Source organism: Anolis sagrei, chromosome 2 (genome assembly GCF_037176765.1).
Source record: "Anolis sagrei isolate rAnoSag1 chromosome 2, rAnoSag1.mat, whole genome shotgun sequence".
NCBI lineage: Eukaryota > Metazoa > Chordata > Lepidosauria > Squamata > Dactyloidae > Anolis > Anolis sagrei.
The window spans coordinates 73,010,994-73,034,708 of record NC_090022.1 but is presented as its reverse complement, the minus strand read 5'-3'; the positions used below and the strand labels follow the sequence as shown (position 1 = coordinate 73,034,708).

Here is a 23,715-nt window from a genome sequence, read left to right as displayed (position 1 = left end):
ATCAGCGCCTGCAGTGGCGCGCTTTGTCCTCCAGAGGGCGGGGGCCTCCTTCTGTTCCCGCGCTCAGCTCAAAGGAGGCGCGCCTGTGACGTAGCGCGCTTCTTCGATCCGGCTGGTTCAACTGGCGAGGCGCCAAATCGCCTCCTCTTCTGGGAATCGTAGTCCATCCTCGCCTCCTGCCCAATACGTCCAGCGTGGCTTCAGTCAGCGTCCTACGTTTCCCGGCAGGCCCTTGGAGGGGCGTCGCGCGGAGCATCATGGGCCTCGTAGTCCGGGTGCGTCGCTGTCACAAAGCACTTTGCCTGAGCGGCGGCGGCCGGCCAGGACTTCATTTCCCAGAGGGCGCTGCGGCACCGGCTCGGCGGGGGAAGAGCGCGATCCGGCGACTAAGGGAGGGAAAAGACAGGAAGGAAGATGGTGGCAGCGTGGTTCCTGGTCCAGTCAGCCCCGCGAAGAGAGGCCGCCTCCTGATAGCCGGCCATGCCGCGAGCGCGACGCCGAGACGGGCCCCGCAGGGGAGGCCGAGGTACAAGCTTCCCTAGCAGCTGACGCGGTGTCAAACTGCGTTAATTCCAACGTGTAGACCAGGCCTGGGCCAACTTGGGCCGTCTGGGTGGTTTGGGCTTCGACTCCCACCATTCCTAACAGCCTCAGGCCCCTTTAAGCGGCCGAGGGGGAAAAGGAAGGGGCCTGAGGCTGTTAGGAATGGTGGGAGTCGAAGCCCAAACCACCCAGACGGCCCAAGTTGGCCCAGGCCTGGTATATAGGCACCCCACAGGTTATAAACAAAATAGGGTCTGTGGATTTGTTCTTAGGTTTGATCTGTGTGTAAGTGGGAACAGGAACATTTTTTAAAGTGTAACTCCAGCCAGATAGATAGATAGATAGATAGATAGATAGATAAGCTTTGGATAGCCTTACCATATGGTGTTTGTGTTGCTGTCTGTACCCCTGTCCAGAAGATGTCACCTCACTTTCTGCCCCTGTGAGGACTGGCTTTTGGAAAATGTGGCTTGTTGTGGAAACAAGGGTCAGTGAGAAAGCTTCAGTGGAGACACTTCTTCTTTCAGGAGGGAATTTCCCTTCTCTGGGGAAGATTTCTCCCCCTTCCTGTTGTCTCACCCCCCCTCCTTAACTATGAACAATTTGTAAGTCAGGTGTCTATAACTCGGGGACTCCCTGTATATAGGGAATGTATTAATGTCATGTGTGAACAATCGAATCTCATCATTGGTGTTCAATACTCACAGCGTAGTAAATATTTTGACCCCTCCGTTACTTTGGGATCACCCTACATAAAATGGCAAAACTTTGCTCTTTGGTGTTTTTTTCAAGCTGTATCTCCATGGATACAGAAGGCTGGTGGTAATTTCTCCAAGTCTTAACTGGCTTAGGAAATCAACAACCTTCATATAAGACCATGCCACTTGGGGGTCCCCTCCTCCAATCCACTTATTTGTATGGAGTGAAAGTTGGATGAGAGCTTCACAAGTAAACACCCCCCATGAGGGGTCCTTTCCTTGTGAAGAGCCCCCAACCGGCAAGAAATGCAGCATTTGACCTCAAAGAGAGTTGTAAGGAGGTTGTGGTGGCCTCTGTAGATGCTCTTCAAACCTTACCAGTGGCTTGTTTTTTGAATATGTGTGTGTGTATGTGTGTGTGTATATATTCTGTCTCTCTCTCTCTCTCTCTCTCTCTCTATATATATATATAGTCAAAATCTTAGTTTTAAGCATTCTCTGGGGACATAGTCTTTGTCCTCCTTTTGCTTTCTTCTGTGGAACTGTACAGCAGGAACCCACCATGTAGGTATAGCGTGGGCATTGTGCCTGTGTAAATTTGGCTACAGTCAGCCCTGCACGTTAGCGAATTTCACATTTGCAGCTTTGATTATTTATGGGTTCGGTTATGTTCCCTCAAGGAATCTCTAGATTAGTGGCCTACAACTCCTAGAAATCCCAGCCAGTTTACCAGCTGTTGGGATTTCTGGCAGCTAAAGGCCAAAACATCTGGGGATCCACAGGTTGAAAACTGCTTCTCTAGGTCCTCCGGTGTGACTCTGTAACCAACTTCCACAATGTAGATCAAGAATGAACCCTGTTAGGAATTGCAGGAGTTGAAGTCCAAAACACCTGGAGAGCCCAATGCCTGGTACAGATGCACCAGGAGACATAGAGATTCCTGGAGAGGTGTTGTCTATACAGAAACATTTCTTGAAACAGATGAAATGCTTCTGATTGTACTGTATGATATGCCGAATGAGGCCTGTTGATTTCAAAGGATAGTAAAAAATGGAGAACTTGCTCTCTTTGGATCACAGCTTCTAGGCTCCATGAACCAGGCTAAGGGATTCTGAGAGTTGAAGTCCAAAACATAACTTTTCTTAGCTCCACAGGTGCTAAACTGAGTGTAGTGAGGAAATCCTAAGTTGCCATTACAATACACTGCTTTTCCACTTGTGAGTGGAAAGACTAACCATATGTTACCCATCTGAGGCCATTTGTCTTATTGTTGGACAAATAATTTGAAAAGAGGTTTCAGATGAAATGATTGCTATCACAGTCATAGCTTTTCCCAAGATGGAAAACCTCTTTGTTCTCACAGTTATCACTTCACACTGCAGGTAAGATTCCCTATGGCTGGATATCCACCTCAAGGCCAAACAGTTCCCTCCATGTGAAGGAAAATAAACTTAACATGTCAATAAATAACTCATTTGAGTCATGTGAAGCCCTCCCTACAGCTGGAAGCAGCATTGCCATAAAATACTTGTGCTGGAACTCAGCAATAACTAGGTCACAGAAAGTGAAAATTGCACCTTCTATTATCCAAATCCATTTTTTTAATTGATGAAAAATAAAGCTTTTTCTAAAAAATCAATTTAAGTTTTTAGTGTGTAGGACTTTCCAAGAATTGAAGTCTTGGCAGAACTGCACATAGATATGGAAGACATGAAGACAGTCACCTTCTTGTGACCCAATTTTCATTTTTTACACTTCTAAAATACCTGAACTATCCAACTGTGTAATAGATTTTTTTTAATCCTACAATACATTTTCATTGAACAGGAAAACTATTGAAGATATTTGCTTATTTGTCAAGACCAACATGATGTTGAAATGGCATTCACCACATAATGGAGATTGCTGATGCATCCACACAGTATAATCAATGCAGTTTGACACCACTTTAACTGCCATGGCTCAGTGCTATGAAATCCTGAGAGTTGTGATTTAATCTATACTAAAGACTTCCCCTGTAATAGATGCAACTTCAGAGAGAAAAATGAAGGTGAACGTTATATATTTGGCACCAAGAACACAGCTGGGAACACAATACCTCTTTGGTTTTGTGCTTATTTTTTGGCGTCAGCACCTGTTTGGTGAGCACCTGTTTACTCACTGGTGTGTTGTAGAACTCTCAGGCAGGCTTTTGGAAAACAAACTGGCCTGCTGTCAAAACCCATAGTTTATTATTACTTGACTATGGTGTCATCTGGAAAGTTGTGGTGGCAGTTGACTCTTTTAAAAAAAACCACCTAGCTGATGCTGTTTATGTTGTCTTCAAAGCCCATCATCTGGAATGTCCCATGCGTACTTTGTGTGCATAACACATGGATAGGTTCATTTTCAAACAATGGTTTTGGAGGAAGAGCAATTAAGCTGGTCATTCTTCTAGAAACATGGCTATTGAAGCTTTTTAGATTTATGATAGCCAGTTATCTGTGCCCTAGTAAATTTGATCTAGATTTAAGTACAATACTGTGCGCGTCGGGCTGTTGTCTTTTAAGGCCACCTGGAAACTTCCACCGGTTCACATTATTGCAGATAATGCTGCTGACTGGAAAGAGGTGATAGTAAAATATGTCTTGTTAGTTCTGCGTCAACTCCGCTGGTTCTTTCTGTTTTTGCAGAAGAATTTGAAAGGTCAAATAGGCTTCTCATGGAACACCTACTTTCATATGTTCCTGGATCTCCAGGGAAGACCCTACTCCAGATTCCTGTATCCCACTCAAGTCTTATATTTTGGCAATCTGGTTGTGGAGAGTTCAGGATAAGTACATATGCCTGGAATGTGTTGTTCTGGGTGTTTGCACTAGGTAATAAACACATTTATTTACCCATGCCCCCATTAAGTACATTGTTCTGTTTTGTTGGCTACTTCCTTAGAGTTTTAGTTGGATGAATTTATGCTGTGGGTATTCAAAACTGCATTGTTGTTTTACTACTGGCTTGTGCATTTGTATAGCTATTGCTTTCTTGCTGATGTTAAATGTGTTGTTTGTTTCATTCCATCTAGTATTTGTTGTTTTACACATTTTATATATTAGGCATCTCATGTTTTTGTGCTAAATCTAATTTCATTTTTAGCGAGCCAGCATGACGTGTGGTAGTGTGAATGTCAGATTATAACTCTAGATATTAGGCTTCAAATCTGCAGTTGTCTATTATTATTATTATTATTATTAATGACTATATTTATTTATACCCCCGTGGGGACTCAAGGCGGCTAGCACTATGCAAGATAAAAGTTGCAGTATTAGGTGGCCTTGGGCAAGTCACATTATCTCAGCCTCAGAGAAAGGCAACAAATAAAATTTGCTAATAAAACCTTGTGATAGGGTTGTATTAGGGTCATCATAAGTCAGAAATGTCTCAGAGGCACAACACAACAACTTCATTCTTAGAGTACTAGTGGGACACATTCTGATTTCTAGCTGAGGAATTAATAAGTTAATAAAACAATTTTTTGACAGAAATCTAAGAACCATCATCTGATTCTCCTCTCGTGTACTGTCAGTGTGCTCAATATAACTCCTTTCTGAATTTCCTCCCACTTGCCAAATGTTATTTCTTTTTGTCACAGATTGTTAGTTGTTCAAATTGATTTTTCATCACCCTTCTTTGTCTACTCAGGTTTATATACCATATTACTTAAGAGGCCATTGATTGCAAGACGTTCCCTAATGCCACCTCCACCAACAAAAATACATCAGATAGACCTGTGATTCTTAGATGTACCCAATTTTAGAGATATTTACATAAGGAGAAACGTGTGTCTTAGAATTGAAAAAATACAGTCCCCAAGTTACGAACAAGATAGCAGGTTTGCTCTTAAGTTAAATCTATATGTAAGTACATTTTTAAAAACTGTAATTCCAGCCGCACGCACACACAAACATACTTTGGATAGAATAGGGAAGGGTGAGTACACTTTGTAGTGGGTTTTTTGCTGCTTCTACCCCTGTTCAGAATAATTCACCTCACTTTCTGTCCCTATGAGAATTGGATTTTTTTAAAAATGAAGATTGGTGAGAAAGCTTCAGTACATTCACCTTTTTCCCATGATAACTCTTTTAGCAGTGAATTCCCCTTCTGAGAGGTAGATTTCTCTTGCTTCCTGTTGTCTCACTCCCATGCAGATGATGGAGGCATATGTAAGTTAGATGGGGTTGTTGTAGGTTTTTTCGGGCTAAATGGCCATGGTCTAGAGGCATTCTCTCCTGACGTTTCGCTTGCATCTATGGCAAGTATCCTCAGAGGTAGTGAGGTCTGTTGGAACTAGGAAAAAGGGTTTATATATCTGTGAAATGACCAGGATGGGACAAAGGACTCTTGTCTGCTGGAGCTAGGTGTGAATGTTTCAACTGGCCACCTTGATTAGCATATAATGGCCTGACAGTGCCTGGAGCAATATTTTGTTGAGATGTGATTAGATGTCCTTGTTTGTTTCCTCTCTGTTGTTGTGCTGTTGTAATTTTAGATTTTTTTAATACTGGTAGCCAGAACCAAAGATAAATGAAGACGTAATTAATTAAATAAATATATTAAATTAAACTTTTAAACCATAATAAAATTTAAACAGCTAAAATGCATTAAAATTATAGAAGCCTGCAGAGCCAGGGTGGTTTACTGGCTTCTGTGTGAGATTATATCTTAAAATGTTCTAATCCTCCTCTCCATAAGCTAAAGTGCATACATGCATTTTTTAAGTTTTTTAAAGGAGAGGAGGGAAGGGGCTATTTTTATATCTTTGGGAAGGGAGTTCCAGAGGCAAGGGGCTGTCACGGAGAAGGCCCCCTCTCTCGTTCCGGAGAAGGCTTCCTTTCTCATTCTCACCAACCATGCTTGAGATGGAGGTGGGACCAAGAGCAGGGCTTCCTCGGTGATTTATAAGGCGAGATGTAGTTTGTCAGGTATTCCCTTTCAACCAGTGAGTTCAAGATGGCATATATGGCTCTCCTCATCCACACTACCCTCTCAACAATCCTGAAAGGTATTTCTACATCCATGCAAACTCTTTTGTCAGGCTGGATCTTTGAAACTGTTTGAAATCAGAGGAGGATGCAGAAGCCAGGCTGACCTTTAAGTTACATTTTGCTTTCATTTTTTGGAGTCATTGCTGGCTCCCTTGATCTGGCATTTAACAGGGAGTGAAGTATGTTTTAAGGTGGAGCTCCCAGAGTGAAATACCCTAAAAGGTACCAGGTACCATCTGATCTAGGAAGCTAAACAGTGTCAGTCTGGTTAGTACATATATGGGAGACCACCATAAAAACACAGTGTTGCAGGCTATGTTTCAAAGGAAGGAAATGCCAAACCATCTCTCGGATATTCCCTGCCTAAGAAAACCATGGGGTTGCCATAAGTAGACAGGTGACTTCAAGATAACACGCACACATGTAGATGCACACTGGATGGCACATAAGTTGTGCCTGTTTGCAGCGTTGCAGAACTCAACGTCCTGTTCTTCTGGTATCTCTGTAGAAGGCCAGTGTGCAAGTGCCCAAAATAAACACAACCTCAGACAGTTCATTGTGCTAAAGTTCACACATGTGTGCTGCTAGCCCTCTCGTTTTAACGATCTCCTTGTAAGCCAGTTGTGAAGGGGGAAACACTTTGCCCTGCCATTTTCTTATGGACTGTAAGATGCCCACATCACTCTCATGGTGATGAACAACTCCAATGGGATCAGGTGCCAAGTGGTCACTTCTCCGTCTTCCTTTGTACTGCATGGCGCCACCATGGAGCCCTGTTTGCTGTGTGAACTCAGCAATATGCTTTCATCTGTCTCCCTCCGTCAGTGCAGCCTTTTCCTTGCATTTGGCATGTAGCCAGGAGCCTGTTAACCCGTGAACGGCATTCCCTCAATGCTGCCTACTTTACCACCCCTCGCTACAGCATTTAGTGGTGCCGATTGCTCATCCCAGCCAAGTTGTATTCAAGCTTGTTGATTGCAAGCAGGGGATAAATTATTTTTCATCTTTTTTCTACACATTTGGATCCCTCGTAGTCCGTGGATGATGATCCTCCAAGTGTAGCGTCTTGGCGATGGGTCCGTCGGTGGCTGTGGAGTCCTCTTCTTGATCTGCATGTTTTCCCACAGTGAGGATATCGGTTTCCGGGCGGAAGGCAGTCTCGGTTGACTTGACACGCCTTCCTCTTGGCACGTTTCTCCCTTTCGCCCTCCATTCGTGCCTCTTCGAATTTTGCAACACTGCTGGTCACAGCTGACCTCCAGTTAGAGCGCTCAAGGGCCAGGGCTTCCCAGTTCTTTTTGTCTATGCCACAGTTTTAAAGGTTGGCTTTAAGCCCATCTTTAAATCTCTTTTCCTGTCCATCAGCATTACATTTCCTGTTCTTTAGTTGGGAATATAGTAACTGCTTTGGGAGTTGGTGATCTGGCACCCAGACAATGTGGCCAGTCTAGCAGATTTGATAGTGAAGGACCATCACTTCAATGCTGGTGGTCTTCACTTCTTCCAACACGCTGACATTGGTCCACCTGTCTTCCAAGAGATTTGCAGGATTATTCTGAGGCAATGCTGATGGAATCGTTCCAGGAGTTTATTGGAAGTCTGCAAAGAGTCCATGTTTCACAGGCCTATAACAGGGTTGGGAGAAAAGTAGCTTTATAAACAAGCACCTTGTTCTCTCTACGGATGTCCTGGTCTCTCTGCTTCATTCGAAAAAACGCTGCACTTGCAGAGCTCAGGCGGTGTTGTATTTCAGTGTCAATGTTGACTTTTGTAGATAGGTGGCTGCCAAGGTAACGGAAATGGTCAACATTTTCTAATATTACGCCATTAAATTGTATTTGGCTTTTCTAATCCTGTTTCACTGCTGGTTTGGTTCCCCCCCCCCCCCCCCCCAAAAAAAAAGACTACTTTTCTAAGGCCTTGGCTCCAAATTCCTCACACCATCCTGGTTTTTTCCTCCCAGAAAACGAGGAGGGCATAAAATGCTCTTCTGAAATAATCAGTTCATCTTTTAAAATAGATCACAAGAATTCTGTGCTAATATGTATTTTTTAAAGCCAATGTGCTTTCATTTGACATAGTCACAACACTGATTCAACTTCTATCAACCATGATGACATCTCGTGGAATCCTGGGACTTGTAGTCTGGTCAGATGTTAGAAAAGCCCCTTGTTGGAAATTCTAAGTCCAAGTTGATTATCCTTTATCCAAAATGCTTGGGACCAAATATACTTTGGATTTCAGAATATTTGCAACTGTACAGGGTGAGCCAAAAGACACAAAGACATCTTATGTTTTAATAACTTTTTGATTTTTTAAAATACTGTATATGTAATGTAATTTTATTGCCTATTTACTGTGTGTGGTGCTGTAAATTACAAACAAAAAATAAAGGTTTTTGTAAATATTGAAACCCCTTTGTGACTTTTGGCCCACCCTGTGTATACATATATAATGATCTTGGCAATGGGACATAAATCTAAACACAACATTCATTTATGTTCATATTTACCTTATACACATAGCAAGAAGGTAATTTCATGCAGGTTTTTTAAAATAACGTTGTGTATAAAACAAAGTTTTTGTACATTGAACCAAGAGAAAAGGAAAAGTGTTACTATCCCAGCCACCCATCTGGGGGGAAAAATGTGATTTTGGAATTTCAGAAAAGAGATCATCAGCCTGTTCCTCACAAAATTATGAATCCCAGAATTTGCTTAGATTGGAGCCTTGGCTGTTAAAGCGGAATAATATCACTATAATTCTGTAGTGTGGAAGAGCCAAAGAATTAGACTTCCAACTATTTCTTGTTCTGGCTGATGAATTTTGGCACTTTGTGCAGCCCTTGAAGATTCTCATAAGGTCAGAGTGGGGCCCCTGGACCCAATGCATTGTTCACCCCAAAATCATTTTGAGGTTCTCTTATATGAGAGAGAGGAAATTGATTAAGGCAATTATTAAGTATACTTGTTTGGGATCTATATTTTGTTTTTGGATTGCACAACACTTTCCTTCAAGAGAGTGGCAGTTGAATTGTTAACTGCTGTATGATCAGAATATTAGCTGCTAGATATAATAGTTACCATACAATCTAAATACAGTTGTTAACTTGACTTCTCTTTCCAACTTGATGAAGAGGGATGTTTAACTGGAAGGAGCACATCTCTCCAGTGTAGAATTAATGCAGTTTGACACCACCTTTAACTGCCTGGGAGTTGTAGTTTAGTGAGGCACCAGCATTCACTGGCAGAGAAGGCTAAAGGCCTTGCCAGAACTACAGCTCCCATAGCATTGAGCCATGGCAATTAAAGTGGTGTTGAACTACATTAATCCTACAGTGGAGATGCACCCATATTCTTCATCACTGATATCTTGTATAGTAGCTATGACATTGTACTGTAGTTATATCTTACTTGTTGAGGAGTAACCCCCAGCGGTGCCTTTGGACTACCTATCACCTGATTTATCACATTCTCTCCAAGTATAGCAGGGGAAGGCAGGCTTGGCCTAGCAGCTTGGATGCCTTATTTATTTATTTATTTATTTATTATTTATTTTTTGCATTTATTGACCGCCCCTCTCAGCCCGAGGGCGACTCGGGGCGGTGAACAGCAACATAAAAGAACAGTGTACAATGAATTCCGACAATACAGACCAGACAATACAAACATAACATATACTTATACTAAAAATCCGCTTCGTCAAGTCCTGGGGTCATAGCCAAATTCAAAGTCCTAGTTCATTCCAGAGTCGTTTCAGGATATACTCAGTTGAAGGCCTGCTCGAAGAGCCATGTTTTCAGGCCCCTACGAAAGGCCATCAAGGAGGGTGCCTGTCTAACTTCAACAGGGAGGGTGTTCCACAGCCGGGGGGCCACCACCGAGAAGGCCCGCTCTCTCGTCCCCGCCAGACGTGCCTGTGAGGCAGGCGGGACCGAGAGAAGGGCCTCCCCGGATGATCTCAAGGCCCTCGTGGGCTCATAGGCCGAGATGCGGTCTGCAAGGTATTTTGGGCCGGAACCGTTCAGGGCTTTGTAGGATAACACCAGCACCTTAAATTGGGCCCGGTAGCGAATCGGCAGCCAGTGGAGCTGGGACAGCAGGGGCGTTGTATGCTCTCTGCGTCCAGCTCCCGTTAACAACATGGCTGCCGCGCGTTGGACTAGCTGAAGCTTCCGGGCCGTCTTCAAGGGCAGCCCCACGTAGAGAGCGTTGCAGTAGTCGAGGCGGGATGTGACCAAAGCGTGTACCACCGTGGCCAAGTCAGACTTCCCAAGATACGGGCGCAGCTGGCGCACGAGCCTAAGCTGTGCAAATGCTCCCCTGGTCACCGCTGAAACCTGAGGCTCCAGGCTCAGCGATGAGTCCAGGGTCACACCCAAGCTGCGAACCTGCGCCTTCAAGGGGAGTGCGACCCCGTCCAGCACAGGCTGTAACCCTATACCCTGTTCGGCCTTGCGACTGACCAGGAGTACCTCTGTCTTGTCTGGATTTAGTTTCAGTTTGTTCGCCCTCATCCAGACCATTACAGCGGCCAGGCACCGGTTCAGGACTTCGACGGCCTCCTTAGTAGCAGGTGGGAAGGAGTGACAGAGTTGGACATCATCTGCGTACAGGTGACACCGCACCCCGAAACTCCGGATGATCTCACCCAGCGGCTTCATGTAGATGTTAAACAGCAAGGGGGACAAGATGGAACCCTGAGGAACGCCACAGATCAACGGCTGTGGCGCTGAACAGGAGTCCCCCAGCAACACCTTCTGAGTACGACCCTCCAGAAATGACAGGAGCCACTGCAAAGCAGTGCCCCCAAGACCCATCTCTGCAAGGCGCCCCAGAAGAATACCGTGGTCAACGGTATCGAAGGCCGCTGAGAGGTCCAGGAGCACCAACAGGGACACACTCCCCCTGTCTAGCTCCCGGCGCAGATCATCGACTAAGGCGACCAAGACCGTCTCGGTACCATGTCCCGGTCTGAAACCAGACTGTGCCGGATCCAGATTATCCGTGTCTCAAGAATACCTGGAGTTGTGAGGCCACCACGCTTTCCATGACTTTGCCCAAGAAGGGAAGATTGGAAACAGGCCGAAAGTTGTCCAATTTAGTGGGGTCGAGTGATGGTTTCTTCAACAGCGGCTTTACAACAGCCTGTTTTAGGCTCGCTGGAATCTTGCCTTCCCGAAGGGAGGCATTAACCACCACCGTTACCCACTCGGCCAATCCCCCTCTGGCCTCCTTCAGAAGCCAGGATGGGCAGGGGTCTAGGATGGACGTGGTGGGTCTCATTCCTCCAAGTATCTTGTCCACATCCTCGGGTTTCACAAACTGAAAAGAATCCAACAAAATCGGACAAGCAGGTGCTTGTGTCACATCCACAGAGACTGCATCTAATGTGGCGTCCAGCCCAGAGCGGATCAAAGCGACTTTGTCTGCAAAGAACCGAGCAAATGCTTCACAGCACGCTGCCGAGTTGTCAGGGCTCCCACCTGAAGTAGGGGGAGTTAAAAGACCTCTGACAACCCGAAACAACTCCGCCGGACGGTTTTTTGCAGACGCAATAGTGGCCGCAAAGAAAGTTTTCTTTGCGGCTTTTATTGCCGCGGCATATGCCCTTAAAAAGGACACAAACCGTGTTCGGTTTGGCTCGCTTGGGTCTGAGCGCCACACGCTCTCTAGAACCCTCTTCTTTCGCTTCATCGCTGCCAGCTCCTCAGTAAACCAAGGGGCTGGTTTAGCTCGGTTACTCGAGAGGGGACGTTCCGGAGCGATCTTGTCAATAGCCCTGGTCATCTCCCCATTCCAGAGAGCGACCAAGGCCTCGACATGATCACCTACCGCGGTGGCGGGAAACTCCCCAAGAGCCGTCAGGAATCCACTCGGATCCATTAGCCTCCTGGGGCGGACCATCCTAATGGGTCCTCCACCCTTGCGGAGGTTAGGGGGCGCAGTGAGCCTAAATCTAATCAGGAAGTGGTCGGACCATGGCAACGGAGAGATGGACAACTCCTCCACACCGCCACTCTGCTCCCATCCCTGACAGAAAACCAAGTCCAATGTGTGTCCAGCACAGTGGGTGGGGCCAGTTATTTGTTGGGACAGCCCCATGGTTGCCATGGCGGACATGAAGTCCTGAGCCGCACCTGTGAGGGTTGCCTCGGCGTGGATGTTGAAGTCCCCCAGCACAAGAAGCCGTTGGGACTCCACCGCCAGGCTCGAGACCACCCCCGCTAGCTCAGGTAGGGAGACTGTAGTGCAGCGAGGTGGACGGTACACTAGCAGAATCCCTATTCTGTCCCGGTCACCCACCCTCAGGTGGACGCATTCAAAATTTGTGGTCTGCGGGATGGGGCTCCTGGTTAGATGGATGGAATCTCTATAGACCACTGCGACACCGCCTCCCCGTCCTCCGGCCCTTGGTTGGTGTTGCACGGAGAAACCTGGAGGACAGAGCTGGGAGAGGTTTACGCCCCCCGCTTCATCCAGCCAGGTCTCCGTGATACACGCCAGATCTGCCCGCTCCTCCAGGATTAAATCCTGGATCCAAGATGTCTTTCCGTTGACAGACCTGGCGTTCAACAACACCACCTTCAAGCCAGAGGGCCCGCTCACCTGGTTACACCAATTTACCTTAGGAGACCGATTGGGAATAGTCAATTTAGATAAGCGGTCCGAATTGAGCCGAATTCGAGGTCTCCTTCTCCCGCATCTCCTCCTTCCCACCACGACCTCTATGGGGGCCCCTCGGCTAGTGGAACACCTCCCCCCCTCCATGCCGCAATTCCGAGCCATACGATCCCTTCCTCCTATACTTGTTGTTAGACTTATAGGTTCTTGCCAACATCCCTCCTCCCCCTCCTCCCCCCTCCCCACCACATCTTCAATCACAGGCTCCAGAACACCCCCCCTTCTGCCCCCTCCGCTACAAAAAAGCAACAGGAGCAATACACAAATGGGGGCAGGGGACCACATGGGTAGCAGCAAAACAGATGGTAATTGATGTTCCGACTACTACAATGGGACAGTTCGTAAAGTGCTTGGAATTTGGAGCAATTCGTCAGTAATCGTAACGATCGTAATTAGTTAGCAGCAGCACACATACACAAAGGCACATTAATAAAGTGCAAGGTCTAAAGGCACATTAATAAAGTGCAGATCTCAATAAAATGCTAGGTCTAAAGTGCTCTACTTAGTGATAATAAAGTGCGGCACAGAGGGACGGGGAAGGGGCGTAAGTGCTGGTGCAATCTGGCAATCGATGGCTGGCGCCTAAGTGCTCTATCCTATTACAGATGGCAGATGACAGCAATGACTGCCAGGAATGGACTGGTTGGTATTATACACTCCCTTTTGTGGGTGGTAGTGGTGGTAAATTAATTAAATATTGCCATGACCCCAGAGTATCTAGACGGATTGTAAGCCAGCGGATAGGCTTCCGGAGTTGGTAACTCGGGGGTGGGGCAGCACAGATGGTCAATCAACTCTCATCCAGTATGTATCAATACAAGGCTGGCTTAGAGGTCTACACAAGGTCTACACAAAAATCTACATAAGGCCAGCACAGGAAACTACGCAGAGGTCTGCACAAGAAAGTCAGCACACAATGACTCAAAGAGGACTACACAGAGAAACCAGCGCAGAGGGCCTGCACAGACACAGTCAAAATCCTTTATCGCTTTGCCCTGATGGAAAATGGCAGCGATGGAGGCCGTGACTCAGTGGCAGGCCTGATGGACACAAAGGCCTGCCGCGGCAGCGGCAGCTGGTGATGGCCACTATCTGGGAGCGACTGTCGCCTGATGGAAGATGGTGGCGGCCCCCAGTCGTGATGGCTGCGGCAGGTCTGGCGATTGTTCGGCCTCTCCCTCGAGATGGAGTGGTCTCGTCCGGACGGCAGCAATGTCGGCCCAGCGGCACAGGCAGCTAGCCGATAGCGGCTCGCCGGAGGTGGAGTGCAGCGGCCGCAACTCTGTAAGGAGATGCTGAAGGTCCGGCGGCCTAGCGGCCTAGCGGTGATTCAACTCCCGCAGGGGGCGGCCCTCGCTTGGAGGTCGCAGTCCAACGGCGGCGCAGTCCAAGGGCTCCTGTGGGGTGGCACCAACCCCTTCCTGGCGTTGGCAGCGTTGGCAGCAACGGCCCAGTGATGGCCCGGATTCGCGGCCCGGCGATAATGGCGGCCTCGGCAGCGTCGGCCTGATGACGGTGGCCTGACGGCGGCCCGGCGCTGAAGATGGATCTGGAGGCCGCGGCGGTCCGGCGATCCGGTGATGGCCGCGGATGGCCGCCCAGTCGCCCAGCAGGAGCGGGACCCAACAACGCTCGAGAGGATGGCGATTTGGCGGAAGCTGAGGAGGCTCGGCGGCGGCGGCCAAGCTGGGGGGGAGCAGAGCCGATGGAACAGGGCAGGGAGCCGATGGAAACCTGGCGGCTGCAACGGCAGCGGCAGCCGCGGCAGCGGCGGCGGCTTTACGATGGTTTTGCCAGCCGACCGCCGAAAAGCCGCGGGGAGCGCCGAGAACGCCGAGAACGCCAAGAGCGCGAGGCCGCAGGTAATGGCTGCCACTCCTCCTTCTCCTTCCCCCTTGCTACAGCCTTCCTCCTCGCTCTGCCCAGCTCCGCTTCCCAGCTCCGCGCCCTCTCTGAGGGGCCTATAGCTCAGGGTCTCTCACCCCTCAATTTGTAGATGAATTGGTGAGGGGATGGTCCGGATTCCTTCGGATTTTCGGAAGGTTAGGTGGTGCAGCTTCTGCGGTTTCCAGCTGTCCTCCACCATGCCGGAACCGGAAGTCAGATATCCTTCCCAGATATCCTTTCCTCCTTGCTTCTGCGTGGGGTTAGCTAAGGAGACACACGCTTCCAGGCCGCTGAGTGTGCTTGAGCTGCTTCCGCATGCAATTCTTGGGGGGTTTTGTGCCTCTCAGGAACCAGTCGATGGAAGAGTCTGCTGTGATCAAGCTTCTTGAGAGGTGGATACTAAAACCTTAGGTGCATTTACAGCGTAGAATTAATGCAGTTTGACACCACTTTGATTGCCATGGCTCAATGCTGTGGAATCCTAGAATTTGCATTTTGGTGAGGCACCAACACTCTTTGGTAGAGAAGGCTAAAGGTTTGTAAAACTACAGTGCACCTGATTGAGACATCAGCCTGTTTCCCGGCTAAAGTTTTGTCCCCCTGTTCAGCTGTCTGTTCCAGGGATTGCAGGGTCATGTTGACAAAGTTAAACAAGGATATTTACAGGCCCCATTTCTGTTTAACTTTTCATATTAATGACATCATTGGTGGCAACTTCTTTCCCACCTGCAGACAAAAGAGGGTTGCCTTTGCACATATTAGCTCTAGCCTGGGATTTTTGAAATGTGTTTTCTAGAGCCCTCAGAATAGTTTATGTGGTGAGGATGATATTTGCTCCTGCAGAAACAAGCAGGGCTCCCCGTCACAAAGCAAAGTCTGGGTGTGTCTGAAACAAGGTACACCATAAAGCTGTCCTTTTAGTGACAAAAAACAGTGTAATCAATTTTCTAAGAAGATTGGGTTTTATCCCTCATTCAGTGGAAATCAGCAGTTGATCCTCTACATTTGCAGAGTTGACTTTTGCAGATTTGAAGTGTTCATAGAATCATAGAGTTAGAAGAGACCTTGTGGGTCATCCAGTCCAACCCCCTGCCAAGAAGCAGGAAAATTGCAATCAAAGCACCCCCGACAGATGGCCATCCAGCCTCTGTTTAAAAGCCTCCAAAGAAGGCGCCTCCACCACACTCTGGGGCAGAGAGTTCCACTGCTGAACAGCTCTCACAGTTCTTCCTAATGTTCAGATGGAATCTCCTTTCTTGTTGTTTGAAGCTATTGTTCCGCGTCCTAGTCTCCAGGGCAGCAGAAAACAAGTTTGCTCCCTCCTCCCTATGACTTCCTCTCACATATTTATACATGGCTATCATGTCTGCTCTCAGCCTTCTCTTCTTCAGGCTAAACATGGCCAGCTCTTTAAGTCACTCCTCGTAGGGCTTGTTCTCCAGCCCCTTGATCATTTTAATCACCCTTCTATGGACACATTCCAGCTTGTCAACATCTCCCTTCCATTGTGATGCCAGAATTGGACACAGTATTCCAGGTGTGGTCTAACCAAGGCAGAATAGGGGGGTAGCATGACTTCCCTTGATCTAGACACTATACTCCTATTGATGCAGGCCAAAATCCCATTGGCTTTTTTGCTGCCGCATCACATTGTTGGCTCATGTTTAACTTGTTTTCCATGAGGACTCCAGGATCTTTTTCACACGTACTGCTCTCGAGCCACGCGTCCTCTATGTCCCTACTATGACTTTCTGGGGGATACCTAAAACCCTGGATAATAGCGAGCTCTATATTTCAAGTATACTTGTGATAGGACCATAGCATTGGAGGACCTAGAGATCCCCTAAAATAACTGTACTTTGGGAGGGGTGGAATATTTGATAAAAGTCAAAGAATGTATGTTTGTTGGTTAGTTGGTTTGATCTGCAGAGGCTCCTACATAGCTTGATGGGTCAGACCAAACTTGATACCCATCATAATCCAACTTATAATACCAGCAGAGCTTGGGGGGGGGGGGGGTGCTAATAAGGGATGATGGGAGCTCTAGTCAAGCCACATTCAAACAGCCATGTGATTTCCACCTACAACTGAAGGTGTGGCTCTCCTAACTGATCAGGCAGCTCAGACTACCTGGCCAGGATAAATCTCCCAATATCTTTACCACTTTGCTAGGAAGGATGGGGATGATGGGAGTTAGCACATTTTATGAATGTGATTATTCATGAGATAAGTCTCCCACAGGATAGTAAAATATCCAGGTGTCCACTGGGCAATGTCCTTGTAGACAGCCAATTCTCTCACACCAGAAGCGACTTGCAGTTTCTCAAGATGCTCCTGACACACACACACACACACACACAATGAATATTTTCTAATAAATACCATTACAAATGCCTGACCCAGACAATGCCAGGTAAATATGCTAGGACTGAAAGTAGGAAAAGATTCAAGAGTTACCCTCCCTTTTCCATATAGTGCTCTTATCTGCTGGGCCAGACCTTGAATATTTATCAGAAGGGTAAGTCTGAACTGACACTCCTCATTTCAACCAAGGCAGTAGCAAGCTGATTGCTGTCCTGTGCTTCTAAAAAGTATTTTAGGATATGAAAAGGCTGAATAACTCTTCTTGTTTTAGGTGAGTAGAAGCTGGCATTCCCCACCACACTCCCTGCCAGCTGGCTGTGTTTCTCCCACTACCCTTGCTTTTTGCAAGAGTCTTCTTTGCACAGAGCTGCCCTGGCTGTCTCGATCATTCATGCTTTATATGGCATCCAGCTGTTAGGCAAGGTCACTGCTTGGTGGATCTTAGGAAGTGAGGTAAATATCTTGGCTTGGTTTCCAAAAACCAGAAGAGAAGCATGGCAGATGCTAGTGAAGAAGCCAGCTTTCCTCTTTGGGATGAATTCTACACTCAAACGAAGTAAGGGAAATGTTTAACTGTTAGGTAGTGTATCGACCCTCCAATAAACCATTCTATCTCAGTGCAGGATTTGCTTTGTTCTTTGTATTTTTCTACTAGTGTGATGTAGTTATTAGAGTTTGGGTTTTGTTTTTTCGTGTCAGAAGCGACTTGAGAAACTGCAAGTTGCTTCTGGTGTGAGAGAATTGGTCATCTGCAAGCACGTTGCCCAGAGGGACGGCCGAGTGTTTGGTGTTTTACCATCCTATGGGAGGCTTCTCTCATGTCCCCGCTCTCCTCAGATTTGAACCGCTGACTGATACGGGTTTAAATTGTGTTAGATTTTAGCCTGTTCTTGTAAGCCGCTCCGAGCCCCAGGGGAGTGGCGGCATATAAGTTCAAATAATAAATAAATAAATAAATAAATAAATAAATAAAATAACTCATTGCGCCACTAGGGGCTCCAGTTATTAGAGTGCCAGACTGGAATTTGGGAAATCCAGATTCAAGTTCACTTATGAAACTCACTTTCCTGCCCTGATCTGCTTCACAGGGTTATTGTGAGACAAGAAGGATGAGCTCTATCCACAGCTCACCCAAAGATGTACATGCAATAAGTAGTAAGAAGGGTTTTTAAGGGCACATTAGTTGCCATGTGCATTTGAAAGTGGACCTTGGATGGGTTCAGAGCATCCTATGAAATGATGTGGAGGATAATATTCCTGTTTCTTCCTGGCTTTTTCATTAAATTTAGGAAAATTCATAATTTTCTGTTTTCCTTGGGTTTCTTATCAAGTATGGTAAAATTCTTTTCATTCTTTGGCTTGACTTGGCCAGCCAATTTGTCAAGTGGTAACACATCCATAAATAATAATTAAAATTCACAAAAGATTATATACTGTGATAAGTCCCTTTTTGTGCCTTCAAGCCATTTTAACTTATAGCAACCCTAAAACTAACCTGTCACAGGTATTTCTTGGCTTTATTTGTTCAGAGGGAATTTGCCTTTGCTTTCCTCTGGGCCTGAGAGAAAGTGACTTGCCCAACATTATCCATAGCTGAGCAAGGAGTCAAACCATGATCTCCAGAGTCATACTCCAGTGCTCAAAGTACTACATTACAATGTCTTTTGTGCATTATAAGTTACAGCTCGGCACATAGTTGCGTGTAATTGTCATTATAAAAACCAGCATGGTGTCATGGTTTCAGAGTTGGACTAGAGCTGAAGACAAGGATTCAAATTCCCATTTGGCCATGGAAGCCTACAAGGTGACCTTGAGCAAGTCATATTCTCTCAGCCTCAGAGGAAGGCAAAGGCAACCCCCTATGAACCCTGTGATAGGGTCACCTTACGGTTGCCATACATCAGAAACCACTTCAAGGCACACAACAGCAACAACAGCTTGTCCTTAATCACCGGTAAGAGGAAAAGGAAGCTTTTCTTTATTCACGTAGTGTTTGCATGGCGGAAATATTCAACCCAGTAGGTGCCTTATATAGTTGATCATGCAGCCACTTCTGACCTCTTTGGCCATTTTTTTTTTTGTAAGGAGCTCGCAGCAATGCCAAGATGGAGTCCGCAGCCAGTGACGACGAGGCAGCCAGCGAAGTCCTGAGTCACTACAGCAGTGCCAGTGAGGGCACCAGCGTGGCTGAGGAGGTACCAGGTAGGTGCGAGTCAGCCATAGCACCAGAAATAGATGTTGATGTCAACAGTATTTCAGTTGCACTATGTATGTATGTTTGGATGATCCACATTAAGCAATTCAGAAAAGCAACCATTTTTAAAAAAATAGTATGTAGGAGTGTGAATGCATGGAGGGAACTGAGAAGGAAGGCCTGGTAGTCATCAAAAAGAAGGAGGAGTGGGAGGCACTTTTATAAAGATTTCAAGAAGAAAATTCCACTGTGTGTTTAGGCTCATTAGAATTTCTGACTTCAGGCAACCAAACAAGGGAATATTTACCAGAGTTAGTTTTTTGGGGTTGCGAATGACTCATAGGTTTGCATTGGCCAATAGTGTCATAATTCACCAATCTCACAAAACATAACAACCTGGCACCGGATAATGATTGGCTATATTTGAATTGAAATTAAGTGTTTTAGTGTGTTATAGATGCCGCTCTACCATATGACCATAGACAAAACACACCTCTGAGACTTTGTGCTTATTTTAAAAAATTTAATTTATTACATCTGGCCCGGCCATAAGGTTTTCAACTCTGTGTGGTATTGTTTATATGTAAGCTATATTAATTGTGCTGTTTTATTTGCTTGCTGTTTTGTTTTACTGGTATGTTGTTGGGCTTAGCCTCATGTAAGCCACCCCGAATCCCCTTGGGGAGATGGTGGCGGGGTATAAATAAAGTATTATTATTATTATTATTATTATTATTATTATTTGTTTTACCTCACGCCCTTCCACCAAAGCGGTCATCAGAAGTGGCTTTTAGCCAAAGGATTCAAAATATAAAAGGGTTCTGTGCTTTTATTAAAACTTCATTCATTACAATATAACTTCATCTGGACTAGCGCTGTTGAGCTAACAACAGCTGCCAGAACAATTCCTATCTCCAGAATTGCCAAAAGTGCACTGAACAAAAACTCTGTTGAGACACGAGTATAAAGGATCCTTTTGCAGCCTTGCCATCAGGCACTTGCTTGCTGCCCTTGTTCTGATTGTTGTAGGAGTGGAGGATCAGCTGGCCACAGGGTGGGTCTCTCAGATATGGCTTTAACACTTTCCCTCCTCTTCTGCTTGTTACAGGGGGAGAGGTGGTGGATGAGCAGGCACAGCAAGAGGAGGTGGAAGATAAACTGAAGGAATGTATCGACAATGTGATGGATAAAAGGTGAGGCCCATCTACTCTTCTCAGATTGGGTTCTGGTATCCCTGCTCCTCCATGACTGTTCCATATTAATAGGCTGGATAAAGATCCTCATTTGGAGAATATAGTTCCTTGCTTTTAGTACAGTTAGCCCTAAGTATCCATTGCTTCTGTATCCACAGATTCCCTTGCACACAGCTTGAAAATATTAAACATGAAATTCCGTAAAGCAAACCTTGCTTTTGCTATTTTATATTAGAAATGTCATTTTACTACAGCTTTGTATATAATAGGATTTGAACATCCACCAATTTTGTTATCCATGGAGTAGATAAAGAAGGCCCACTATATTCCTTTCCTAAAAAAAACATTATCAGACTCATGGAGCTGCCATAAGTCAACAGGCAACATAAAGCTGCAGACACACACTTTAGTCCAGTGATTCTCAACCCAACCTGCCGCGACCTCTTAATACCGTTTCTCATGTTGTGGTGACCCCCAACCATAAAATTATTGTCATTACTACTGTAACTTTGCTACTGTTATGAATCATAATGTAAATATCAGATATGCAGGATGTAGGTTCATTCACTGGACCAAATTTGGCACAAATACCCAATACGCCCAAATCTGAATACTGATGGGGGGGTTTGGGGGGAGGGTGATTGATTTTGTCATTTGGGAGTTGTAGTTGCTGGGATTTATAGTTCACCTAGAATCAAAGAGTATTTTGAACTGAACCAAACTTGGCATGACCAACCCCCATGACCAACAAAAAATACTAGAATGGTTTGGTGGACATTGACCTTGAGTTTTGGAGTTGTAGTTCACCTATGTCCAGAAAGCACTGTGGACTCAAACAATTATGGATCTGGACCAAACTTGGCACAAATACTCAATATGTCCAAATGTGAACACTAATGGAGTTTGAGGAAAATAGACTGTGACATTTGGGAGTTGTAGTTGCTGGGATTTATAGTGCACCTACAATCAAAGAGCATTCAGAACCTCACCAATGATAGAATTGGGCCAAACTTCCCACACCGAACCCCCATGACCAACAGAAAATACTATGTTTTTTATGGTCTTTGGCGACTCTTCTCTCCCCCTCGCGACCCCCCAAGGGTCCCAATCACCAGGTTGAGAAACACTGCTTTAATTCTTTTTGGCCTTCACCAGCAGCATCAGACTGAGGTAGGTGGGTTGCAGTTCCATTGAGAAGAACCCGGCAAAAGTGCATAGAAGCCTTGGCGTTGGTCCTGATTGCACAGTGTGATTTGCTGTTGGTCTTTTGGGCATGCAGCCTGCTCATTCAGAGTGAACTTTTGAACCATCGTTTTAGGGTATTTTTTAAACCATGTTTCATTCTCTGCCTGTCTCCTTCATTTATTCGTCTCTTCTTGTCTCACGATTCTTTGTGTAACCTGAGGTTCTTCATGCCTGGGGAAAATCTTAGTCCCTGTTGGGCTCCCTGTCTTTGCATGCAAGTCCCTGCGGTTTGTCAGCTGGATGATTCTGTGTTGCCTTTTGTTCTTTCAAGTGTTCTTGCTTTGTTCCACGAGGGCATCAAGGACATCAATGGATTTGGAAGGGAGGGGTCAGAGTTGAAGCCTCTGTACCAATCCGTACAGCTTCATGATATGTATTTAGATATATGATTCATCGTGGCATTAGGATATGAAACCCTGATATATTCTCTGGTGGATTACATAAAATATAAAATTGCATCCTTGTATAAGTTCAAATAAAAACCGCATTGGACCTGGATCCCTGTAATAGCTAAAATTATAAAGTGACGTGCATATTAACCAGTGTACTGGATCAGTGCTGAGTTTAGCATCTGATACCAAATACAAAACTTGATTGTTGTGTTGCAATCCAATACAAATCCACAAAGTTATGGGCTTTGTGTTCTATGAGAACTGATGATTTATGCATAAGGTCTCCCATCAGTGACACCAAAAAAAAAATCGTATTTTGTACAATTCTGGCTGTTCTGCCAAATAATACATACATAGAATGGGGATAGAAATGGAGTAAATAAATAAATAAATAGATCTCATGTTCTCTTGGCTTCTACAATCTATGATGATGATGATGATTTTGGGATTTTGGGACAGGGGGAAGCATACTACCTGTTATTAAGTATTATCATTATTATCAGCAGGAACAGAATTATTTGTGTTTGTATCTTTCTTTTCTCCCGAAATTAGATCTTAAAGCAGCTAAAATGTTTTTTAAAAAACAATACAATTAAAAACAAAAAGTGAATGTTGCAATATAATTCAGCTATTCACGATATAATATAACTATTCACAATACTAAAATAGTTCAGAAGAGGAACTCAATGTAAATGTGCATAGTTAGACGCACCTGCTATTTTTGGTGTTATAATACTTGAGGTGAGGGGACTGCCAGGGTAATGTTGCCAGACTGTGACCTTTCATCTCTCCTTCTTAACACCTTTCTAGCGCCAAGACCCGACAAATTGCTCTTGAGAGCCTACGGATAGCATTCTCCTCCAAGACACTCTTTGACTTCCTGTTGGAACGAAGGCTCACCCTCACTGATTCTTTAGAGAAGTGCCTGAAGAAAGGTAGGTCTTTCCAGCCTTTTTTTTTTAAATAAACTGTTTATTTTATTTATGGTACATAACAGAAAAGCAAATCATAACAGATATAGTCAATCAACCAGTTAATTTTGAGATTGAGTACATATTATTATCAGTTACTTAAAACATATAGACTTGCTATTTCTACATATTATCCACTATTTTCAGTCTAAGCTTTCTATTCAATTTTTCCATAACTTTCAAAGAACCAACACACGACATATTACATACAGCAGACCATAACTCATCCCAAAACCCCTATCCCACACAAAATAAAACATCTTCCCCACATGCGTGCACCCTTCACCATGACTTCCAACAGTGAAACACTTTGAAGCCTTTAAGCCTATTTATCTATCCTTGTTCATAGTAAACCTACATTCCTAATGAAGCTCCTCTATATTACTGATTCTCTATTCAGATATGTCATGGTCAGCTTCCATTTTTCTCAAAGGTCTTTCCAGCCTTTGAGATTGTCCTGTTTTTATGATATTTGAGACATAGAATAATAGTTTTGGAAAGCCATCTTGTTCAACCGCTTGCCTTGC

General features: G+C 45.3%; 1 protein-coding gene across 1 annotated transcript in view; it reads left to right on the top strand.

The window, feature by feature from the left end:
- The first annotated feature begins 344 nt into the window (after window positions 1-344).
- IFRD2 (interferon related developmental regulator 2) overlaps window positions 345-23,715 on the top strand; it is a 31,925-nt gene continuing 8,554 nt past the window's right edge. The window contains exons 1-4 of the mRNA XM_060765767.2: window positions 345-526; window positions 19,279-19,395; window positions 20,496-20,580; window positions 23,028-23,152. Of these exons, the coding sequence (XP_060621750.1) occupies window positions 481-526; window positions 19,279-19,395; window positions 20,496-20,580; window positions 23,028-23,152 (373 nt within the window). The 5' untranslated portion in view covers window positions 345-480. The remainder of the gene's footprint in view (window positions 527-19,278; window positions 19,396-20,495; window positions 20,581-23,027; window positions 23,153-23,715) is intronic.